The sequence below is a fragment of the Rhinolophus hipposideros genome (genome assembly GCF_964194185.1).
Source record: "Rhinolophus hipposideros genome assembly, chromosome: 3".
NCBI classification, from domain to species: Eukaryota; Metazoa; Chordata; class Mammalia; order Chiroptera; family Rhinolophidae; genus Rhinolophus; species Rhinolophus hipposideros.
This window is the reverse complement of record NC_138049.1, coordinates 36,225,741-36,236,425: the sequence shown is the minus strand read 5'-3', so window position 1 is coordinate 36,236,425 and position 10,685 is coordinate 36,225,741. Positions and strand designations below refer to the sequence as shown.

Sequence of the window (10,685 nt, the reverse complement as noted above, 5' to 3'; positions counted from 1 at the left end):
CTGGAGGTTGGCTTCAGATCACAGCAGAGCATTGCCCAATTAGTCTCATGAATGGTACACACAAAGGTTGTCTCAACAGGCACCTGAACCCACTGGGGTAATTCTCACACAGTGAGGTAAGCCTCCCGCACAGCAGCCCATAAGCTGTGGATGTGGCCAAACTCCACAGCTAGTCAGCCTGAGGGTCAATCCCACACACTAAGATAGCAACAGCAATCAAGGCTCAACTATAATAGTAGAGGACCCACAACCCACACAAGGGACACTCTTGGAGCACCCAGCTCAGGTGACCAGGGACACTGTGCCACTGGGCCCCAAAGGACACCTACTACATAAGGCCACCTGACCAGGCATAGCGGATGACTGGGAGACATAGCAGATCTACCTAATACATAAAAACAAACACAGAGCAGCAGCCAAAAATAAGGAAACAAAGAAATATATTCTATGTATTTCAGGAGAAAAATCCAGAAAAAGAACAAAATGAAATAGGGGCCAGCATCCTATCAGAGACAGAGTTCAAAACAGTGGTTATAAGGATGCCCAAGGAACTTAGTGAAAACTTCAACAAAGAGATGGCAAGCATAAAAAAAAGGACATAAAAACCATTTTAAAAAGTCAGAAGTGAACACTACAATAACTTAAATAAAGAATGCATTAGAAAGAATCACCAGCAGACTAGATGAAGCAGAGGATCCAATCAGTGATTTGGAAGACAAGGTAACAGCAAACACCCAATTGAAAGAGAAAAGAAAAAAATCCAAAAAAAATGAGGAGAGTTTAAAAGACCTCTGGGACACCATCAAGCATAACAACATTTTCATCATAGGGGTACCAGAAGGAGAAGAGAGAAATCAAGAGATTGAGAACTTATTTGAAGAAATAATGACTGAAAACCTTCCTAACCTGGTAAAGAATATAGACATATAAGTCTAGGAAGTGCAGAGAGTCCCTAACAAGATAAATGCAAACAGGCCCACACCAAGACACATTATAATTAGAATGACAAATGTTGGAGACAAAGAGAAAATCTTAAAAGCAGCAAAGAAAGGCAAATCATTCCTTACAAGGGAGCTCACATAAAATTGTCAACTGATTTCTCAGCAGAAATTCCATAGGCCATAAGGGATTGGCAGAAAATATTCAATGTGATGAAAAGCAAGGACCTACTACCAAGACTACTCTACCCAGCAAGGCTATCATTTAAAATTGAAGGACAGATAAAGAGCTTCCCAAACAAGAAAAAGCTAAAGAAGTTCATCAACACCAAAACGATATTATAAGGAATTTTAGAGGGACTTTAAGAGGGAAAGCAAAAATTAAAATTATGAATAATAAAATGGCAATAACTACAAAACTATCAACAATTACTTTCAAGGTAAATGGATTAAATGCTCCAATCAAAGGACATAGGAGGGCTGAATGGATAAGAAAATAAAACCCTTACATATGCTACCTACAACAGACTCACTTCATATTGAAAGACGCATGCAAACAGAAAGAAAAGGGATGGAAAAAAGATATTTCATGAAATGGAAATGAAAAAACAAAACAAAACAAAACAAAAAAAAACCCTGGGGCAGCAATACTATACCAGACAAAATAAACTTTAAACAAAGGTTATAAGATGAGCTAACTAAGGACCCAGTAATCCACTTCAGGGTATTTATCTGAAGAAACCCCAAATGTTACTTCGAGGGAATGTGTACAGCCATATTTTCATTGCAGCATTGTTTACAATGGCCAAAATGTGGAGGCAGCCTAGGTGTCTGTTGATGGAAGAATGAACAAAAAGGAGGTGGTACATATATACAATGGAATATTGCTCGGCCATGGAATGGAATGAGTTCTTGCCATCTGAGGTGGCATGGATGGACCTAGAGGGTATTTGCTGAGTGGAGTGTCAGGCGGAGAAAGACAGATGCAATGTGATTTTGTTCATATGTGGAATCTAAAAACAAGATTAACAAAGAAAACTGAAACAGACTCATACAGAAAACATTTTGATGGTTGCCAGATGGGAGGGTGGTTGGGTTGTGGGTGAAAGAAGGGGAAGGGATTAAGATGTACAAATAGGTTGTTACAAAGTAGTTATGGGGATCTAGGGTATAGCATAAGGGATATAGTCACTAATATTGTATTAACTATGTATGGGGTCAGATGGGTACTAGATTTGTTGGTGTGATAGATGGGAGGGGATTGAGGGACAGGGTGTACAAAGTGAAGGAATTAAGAAGTACAAATTAGTGAAAGGGGGAAAAAGGTCCAAGTTTTGGGGCATAAAACAACTAACTCATGTACAACATGGGGAATATTGTCAATAATATTGTGATAGCAGAGTATGGTGTCAGGTGGTTGCTGGAATTAACATGGTGATCACTTCTTTAGGTATATAAATGTTGAATAACTATGGTTTACCCCTGAAACTAATATAATATTGTATGTAGCTATATTTTTTAATAAAATCTTTGAAAAAACACACACAAGATCACCATATCAAGGTATGTGTAAGTCAAATTTCTAAAACCAATGATAGCAAGATTCTTATAGACAGTCAGAAAATACACATACATATACAAAACAAAGATGTGAGTCTGGAGATTTCTCATCAGAAATAACACAAGCCAAAAAAAAAAATGGAATGACATATTTAAAGAAGAAAAGCCAAACTAGAATTCTATATTTAGTGACTAAATACATATTATAGTAACAAATAATTTTTAAAACAAATGAAACCTGAGAGAATTTGTTGCCAGCAGACCAGCACTTAAAGAAAGTTCTTCAGACAGAGGAAAAATAATAAGAAACGGAAACTTGTTGACTGTATTTTTATAAAGATAAATGTCACTTTACATATAACCCAGAAATTCCACTAGGTGTTTACTTGAGAGAAATGAAAACATGTCCACAGAAAGACTTACTTATGAATGTTCTTAACATCTTTATTCAAAATAGCCTCAAACTTTAAACAACCCAAATGTACCTCAAAGGTGAATAGATAAACAAATTGCAGTATAGTTAAACAATGGAATATTACAATAAAAAGAAATGGACTGCTGACAAAATATTATGAAAGAACTGTAAAAAGCGATCATTCTCAAACTTTCTTATGTCACAGAGACTGTAGTGTCTGTAATTTTTTTCATGGCCCTTAGGTCAAAAGAAATATACAAAAGTTTGATTATGCATTTAGGTTGAAACAATTTATAAATATTAATATATTAAACGTTTAGTGTCTGCTTGAAAAATAATATACATTAAATAATATATATATTTATATATATATATATGCATATTTTTTATTTCACTCTTTAAAAAAAACAATTATTTACTAATTGGATTTGTGGACCTGCTGGGCACCACATAACTTTTCATGATAGAATCAGACTGGATAACACCACCCTCATTTCCTCTTGGACATTGATTTTCATGCAGTACTTACTTTTTTTTTATCACAGCTAAAAATCCAGCTTTACAAAGATTCTGTGTCATCAAAAGGAATGTATCTCAATTTAATGTTGAAATTGTGTATGACTTCAAACTAGTAGTCCACACAGCTTTTCTCAGATGTCACTATGTTTCCCTCAAAAAATCTAAATCTCTGATTCTCCTGTGAGTTCTCCAGTCTCCCTGTGCATAGTTTTGCAAGTATGATAAAAAATTATGTCAAATGAAATAAAAACAGCCCAAAGAATATGCATGTACGCACTGTATAATTCCATATATGTGAATTTCTAGAAAAGGCAAAACTGGACTCCAGTGACAGAAAGCAGAACAGTGTTTGTGAGGAGCCAAAGCTAGGCAGAGATTTCACAAGGAGGCTTTTAAGACAGGTTTTCTATAATCTTACTGATTTTATTTCTATTTTTTAAAACTATAATTTACTTATAACGGTAACATCACGTTAACTTCATGTGTACAACATAATTCAATATTGTAAATGTTGCAAAATGATCACCACAATAAGTTTTGTTAACATCTGTCACCATACATAGTTACAAAAATTATTTTCTTGTGATGAGAACTTGAACATCTACTCTTTTAGCAACTTTCAAATATGCAATACAGTATAATTAACTATAGGCATCATGCTGTACATTATATCGCCACGACTTACTTATTGTATAATTGGACTCAATTTTTAAAACATTTTTCATGCCCAAATGTTCCAAAGATAAAAACAATTTATTTGCTATATTGTTTCCTCAAAATGTTGGAGATTAGAGTTATATTTTTTCTATAAAATATTGTTTCTTTTGGAAAGAATACATCTTCTGTTCAGATCATCCAAAATCTGTTCATGATGATATCAAATGTATAGAAATGTAATATGATTTTTATTCCGTTCTGAATGTGTGTTGTGTTGTGTGTGTGTGTGAGAGAGAGAGAGAGAGAGAGACATATTTCTTATGCTTCAGTTGGTATTTATTTTGACAATATCTTCACTTACATTGCTGAAATACTTTCAGACCTTCTAATGAATTCTCTGTTCTATGGCAGTGTGTTGGGGTACGAGTCACTTGGCATTCCATCCTAGTTTTCCATTCAGAGTGCCACTTTTCCACAGGCATCTTACAAGCTTTGTGTGTTCTGATTCAGTGGTTTGAAGGATATTCTGTTGTCATTGATTCATAGAAACTCCATTAAAATGACACAAAGCTGTGGATTTTTTTTTATTTTAAAGCAAAATTGTTTTTGCCAGTGGCAATATTTCCATTTTAGTGTTTGACTCATGCAGATCTGACTTTCATTTGCTACTGTGGCTCATGCCACTTAGCAACACTAGGTCTTCAGTGCAAGGCATAGCAAGGCATTTAATAACAAAACCAGAAGGGAATTTGAAAGCTCACAACAATAGCATCACCTTACAAGGTATTTTCTCATAACCATCCTCCTCAAAGATGAACGTCCTTCTGCTGTAAGAACTTTTATTTTCACTTAGAGATGAAGAACTGGGGGACAGAGAAGCTAAATAACCAGAGTGATTCCTAGAATTAGAGTCTGACCTTGGGTTTGAGGGTTCCTAGTCCACTGGGCTATCAACCACAGCACTCTTGTTCTGAAAACACATCTGGCCTGGTAACTCCACTCAGAGGCATGGAGTGAGTATATTCTTGACTTCCTGTTAAGTTATTGAAAAGAGCTTTGGATGTGTTAGGGGAAAAAGTAAAACAGCAGTGATGACTCGATGCAAGCAGTTAGTTCTTGCTAAAAGTTCAAAGTGGAGCATAGACATAGGAAGTGACAATCTTGCAAAGGGCACATGGCTGGTACGTGGATGTGGCTGTGTAAAAATTTCTTTCTTTGCTATTACCACTTTGCAAACATGTGCTTCTTACTGGAATTTCTCTGACACTTAAATAGTAATATGCATTAATTCACCTCATCATTTATTCTGAGCTTTCCTTCAGAGCCTAAATGTGCTTTTATAAGCATTTGTTTTTCTTAATTTATGAAACTATGTCTTTGGATGAGTTGTGATTAATTTAAAGAAAGTTGGTTTTCGTTTTTTGTTGTTGTTGGTTTTATTTGTTTGTTTTATTTGGGGCAAATGTCTGAGGTCTTTCAGTAACTTACCCCATTTTTTACATTTAAATTATATGGGGAATAAAGTTATTTATTTTTATAACAAAGGAAAGCATCTGAATGTTTTATATTTAGGGTTAATGAGGGGGAAAAATACAGGGTAGCAGTAGTATAGGCCTGAAAGGAGTAAAACAAAGAGTGTCATCAGAAGACTAGTTCCTGGAAAGTTGTGCTGAGTTTCCATGCCGTTATAAGAAAATAGAGAGAAGCTTATGAAGGTGGAGACATCATATAGAGTTGCCCAGGGTTGGGAATATACCGTGGGGTAGAAAACAGAAGATTTGAGTTCTGTCTACTTTTGTTACTAACTAGCAATGTGACCCTCAGCATGTCACCTAACCTCTCTAATTTTCTTGATCTCTAAAGCAAATGAATATGGCACACTTTTAAGGTCCTTTTCAGCTCTCATGCAGAAAAAAAATCAAGTCCCTCTACATAGGGCTACATATCTGACATTGATTATGATTGAAACAAATGGATTTTGATATGCTGGATAAATTAGCCAAAGCTTATAATCACATCTAACAATATAGTTAAGGGTGTTTGGTAGCGAACAGAACAAGATTCTAGGCCTGGCTTTGACTCATTCAGTAACTTTCAGAAAATGTATGCATTTATCTAGGGATTATGTTCATTTTTTCTATATGTGCCAGTTGGGTTAGATGGTCCATGAGTTTTCTATTAGTAAAAATATTCACTATCTTTTTTTCCCCCAAATAAAATAACTCAAGGAAATAATCTGAGTCCTTAAATATACAGCTTCAGTTTCCAAAATATTTCTGTGAGAAGTTTTGACAGGGATATACCAGAATGTATCAATACGCAGGTGCTTTTCAAGGGCATTATTCTGGAAAAGCCTTGCCCTGTTTGAATGATAATTTGTCAGGTTTTATAAAAACTAAACATAAATCAAAAACCTTAGGTAGTTATTTATTTTCTACAGGCATTCTTCTATTAAGAAGAGGTGAATTATGGTAGAGGGTAGAGTGCTGGGGTGAGTGGTTCATACCAATTGAACAAAATGAAGAACCAACACAATTATTAAATGCTTACATATTTATGACAAATATGACATGAATTATAAGTGAGCTATTAAAGACAAAGAGTTTTAACCAACCCTTTCCTCTTACAATGGAAAGCACAAACTTGAAAGGACCAGAAATACTTTATTTGGTGGAACCATACAAATAGATGAGAGTTTAGTTAATATTTTTCAAGTGCTACCATCACTGTAACTTTAAGCAGATAAATCTTAACAATTATTATTAGCAATTAATTATTATTATTAACAAGTAATCATAATCTGTTTGTCTAAATTCTAATTACAATATGTTGTCATAGTTTACTTTTTATCAAATAGTTTTCATAAGAGTAAAAGAAACAATAATATAATGTAGAAAAGCACTCAGAGGGAAGACATCCAAAAGTATTGCTTCAGAAATTAATTTTGATGTTATATCCATAGTAAGAGATTTTATCAGTGTTCACAGTATATCTGTGTATTAGGTTGTTTGTCTTGAAATCCTTATTTTACATGGGAAACAAGCATAGTATGTTTAGCACATTTTCTAAGGCCACACATTGTGTCAGAATAACACTGGGAACAGAATTTGTCTCTGATATTTTTCTTACATTGTCCCATGCCTAACACAGTGCTCTAGAAAGAGTTAAGTGCTCAGTTATAGCTATCGAATGAAAGAACTAATAGATAAACCATTATGTTCTATGAAATCTAAAAAAATCTATCACATTTTCTCTCTATGCCTGTACTTATTAAATTGGACAAGAAGAACAGTTAAGCAATAAAATCTATACACTCTCCTACCCACCAGTTTCCACTGCTACAGGTAGGGGCCTTGCAAGATGGCACCATCTGTTCAGTACTGAAAATACACACTTCCAGGCCCCCAACCCCCATAAGGAGTGTCATTGATCTTGGTTCATTGTAATCTTGGCTTTTGCGATGTGAATTAGGTCTACCATCACGTGGCCAAGACCAACTTCTTTCACAAAAGTCACTGAAAATCCATTATTAATAATGGCTGTGTTACTGATACCCTAGCTTAGTGATATTTTAATAAAACAGTGTTCTAAATCTTGGACTTAAGAACTTAGTTTCAGTACTTGAAAATAAATCACTTGGCTAGTATCGGCTCTGGTTACCTCACCAAAAGGTAATTATAATGCTAGAAAAGATAACTTTTTATTTCCTGAGTTAATTTGTCATAAGTTGAGATGCAACTGTTAACATGAAAATGTCACAGTGGCATGGCTGTTAGAATTGATAGAAAAATGTAATAAAGAACAAAAGTTTATATCACCAGGAGACCAAAAAATGGCAAAACCATAATAGTCATTCCTACTGATGCATCGTCAAGTAAGTTAAAGATTGTCATTCTGTCATTCCTTTCACTGGCACTGATAACCAAGTGCTTATTAAAGATTGTTATTCATTTCATTGGCACTGATAACCAATTGCCTAAAAAACAAGTAAGACATCTCATGGTGCACTTACATTTCAAATATATTCCTTCAACTTTGATGACATTCATGTATTTCCTTGTTGAGAAAGAAAACCTAGTTATATCCACAGAAGGATCCTACTAAAGTGAATTGAAAATACTTTTGCCTGTGTCACCCAAATTTAGTGATTGATCTAAAATTTTACCCAGGTGACATTTTCATCAGGGCGCAGTCTAGAGACATCTGAAATTTCTACATCTCATTTGCTTATATTTTAAACAAATGATTCACTAGACATCCCTAATTGGATGGTGTATTTCCACTAGAATGAATGTCCTAATTGTAATTCAAGACAAATCTTAGAGATAAGATTCATCAAACATTTATATTCCTTCTTGTCATGTCTAAAATTCAGAGATATTTTGAGCTCTAAAAGAGCTCACAAGAAAATTATAGCACTCTTTGGTGCAACTGTAACTCATCCATAGAGCATAGAAATAGACATAAATAAAATCAAACTATTGTACATCAACTTGCTGCATAAATTGAGTTGATATACCCACATGATGCAGAAGAGTAACTTTTATATAAGTTCCTGTACCCTCTGAACGTAAAGCATAATCTGTTTTCATTTAATAATAAGTGCCTGTCTGACTGATCAGGAATTCATTTTATAATTGTGTCTATTGTATTTAAAAGACCATTAATAAGTAAACTTTAAATTAATTTATGAACAACCCTACAGTGAGCAGAAATAGAAATATAAAAGCACCTATGTTCAGCAACAAACACAAATAACAGATTCTTGAGCACCAGACCTTACATCATGTCTGCTTAGCAGTCAATCTATTTGCCCACCTTTTTTCTCTACGTCAGGCAGAAAAGTAAAATATTTCACAAATATTCTCTGAATTTCATGACTTCAATTGCCTGTGCCACTGTGGATAAATAGCAGACCCTATTTTTAAAGTCTTAAAGCACTTATAATGACATGCATGTGTGTCTACTGTCCTTGTTCCTTCTGTCCTGGAGAACCTGGTGGGCCAGAGCTCTCTCCAGGGCGGTGTGCAGGAGTGAAAGGAAACTGAAATCCATAGCCATTGTATCCATTCAGGTAGACACATTGAAAGAAACTGATGGGGCCTAAGGAATAGAGCATGATAATTTGTTAAAACGAGCAGAATACTAGCCAGAACGGAGCTGAAGCATAGCATGGCAGTATAGGCAAATGCATGTGAACATGGTTTGTGCAGCCAGATAGCCTTGGCAATGATTGGCAAGTTACTAAACCTTGTTGTGTTTTGGATTCCTCATGTGCAAAATCAAGACATCAACAGAAACCTTGAAGAAATGGTGCAGAAATTAAATAAGTAAACACGAAGCGCTTGAAATACTAACTGGCACATAATAAAGCCTTAATAAAGGATAATGAAAATGATCTGGTATAAAAAGTCAACGTGCATACTTTGTAAGAATCTACCGATGTGTACAGCCTTCAGAAAAGCTGTTATATAATCACAAGGTTCAAACATGAATTTATCAATATGCAAACTAACCAACTTCTTTCTCTTTTTAGCACGTTAATAATACCACAGAGAGCCTTGTGGTTCCTAAAGTTTGGACGCATTCCACTTGTCCTTATGTTGGACGCAAGGGCCCCCTGAGGTGGAATCGTCACTTATTCAGGCCATGCTTCCAGCTAGCAGCTCTGTTGTCAGAGCAGAAAGCAATACAGAAAGGGAGTTAACCCCGAGGGAAGCAGTGTACCCAGTGGACACAAGCATGAGTTCTTGATGCCCCCATGTAGCAGCATTGTTCAGAGATGGTGAGTTTAGCCTCTCTTCACAGTCAGGGGCACCTACTGACTCTTTAGTGTTTTCCATACTGTTCATTTGCAGTCTGTCAACCAACCACAGACGTTTTGCCAATGGCCAGGAAAGAGAGTGACAATGAGCCTACTACATAGTCTGGGGAATATGGAGAAGCTGGCCAAGTCCACATGAGCCTAAAAGTTAATGAAGTGGAATAAAGGAAAGCCTGGCTAGAGAGAACCTGAGGGAAGCAATAAAAGATTATCCTGCTGACTTCATCACCCTGGGTATCAGCTGATCTCAATGACTGGATTTTTAACGATGAAAATAGTTTTGGAGAAACCTTGAATTTAGGTTTTGTGTTTTTTTCCTTTCCACTTCATCTCATCCAGAATTATTTTCTATTTTGTTCTAGCATCAATAAGATGCAGTAACACAACTCACAGGTACCCCCAAGGTTGTCGCAGCTGCGGGGTTAGACAGGCTACTGAGACGGCTGGCGATAAAACTGAACCTGCATTAAAGAGGAATGGTGCACCACTGCTAAAACTAAAAGAGTCCACTGAAGACAGATCACTTTCCAGCTGAACCTTGTCATATGTAGACTCTGTTCTGACACATTGATTTAATTGACGTTGAATAGGTTATTAATGAAAATTTCACTATAGCTGCAAAGTTTAGAGCTGCAAAGTTAAAATATGAATATCAGACTACAGAATTACTTCATAGTAAGGTGACAACAAGATATGTTGTTCTGCTACAGTAAGTCTTCCAAATGAATTTTGAAATATTTGATACCTTTTTACTAAAAATATTGAATTGTTT

General features: G+C 35.5%; 1 protein-coding gene across 1 annotated transcript in view; it reads right to left on the bottom strand.

Moving 5' to 3' along the window:
- Positions 1-6,493: 6,493 nt before the first annotated feature.
- Positions 6,494-10,685, bottom strand: part of TRDN (triadin) — a 343,597-nt gene continuing 339,405 nt past the window's right edge. Inside the window, exon 31 of the mRNA XM_081044419.1 lies at positions 6,494-9,192. Within this exon, the coding sequence (XP_080900545.1) occupies positions 9,053-9,192 (140 nt within the window). The 3' untranslated portion in view covers positions 6,494-9,052. The remainder of the gene's footprint in view (positions 9,193-10,685) is intronic.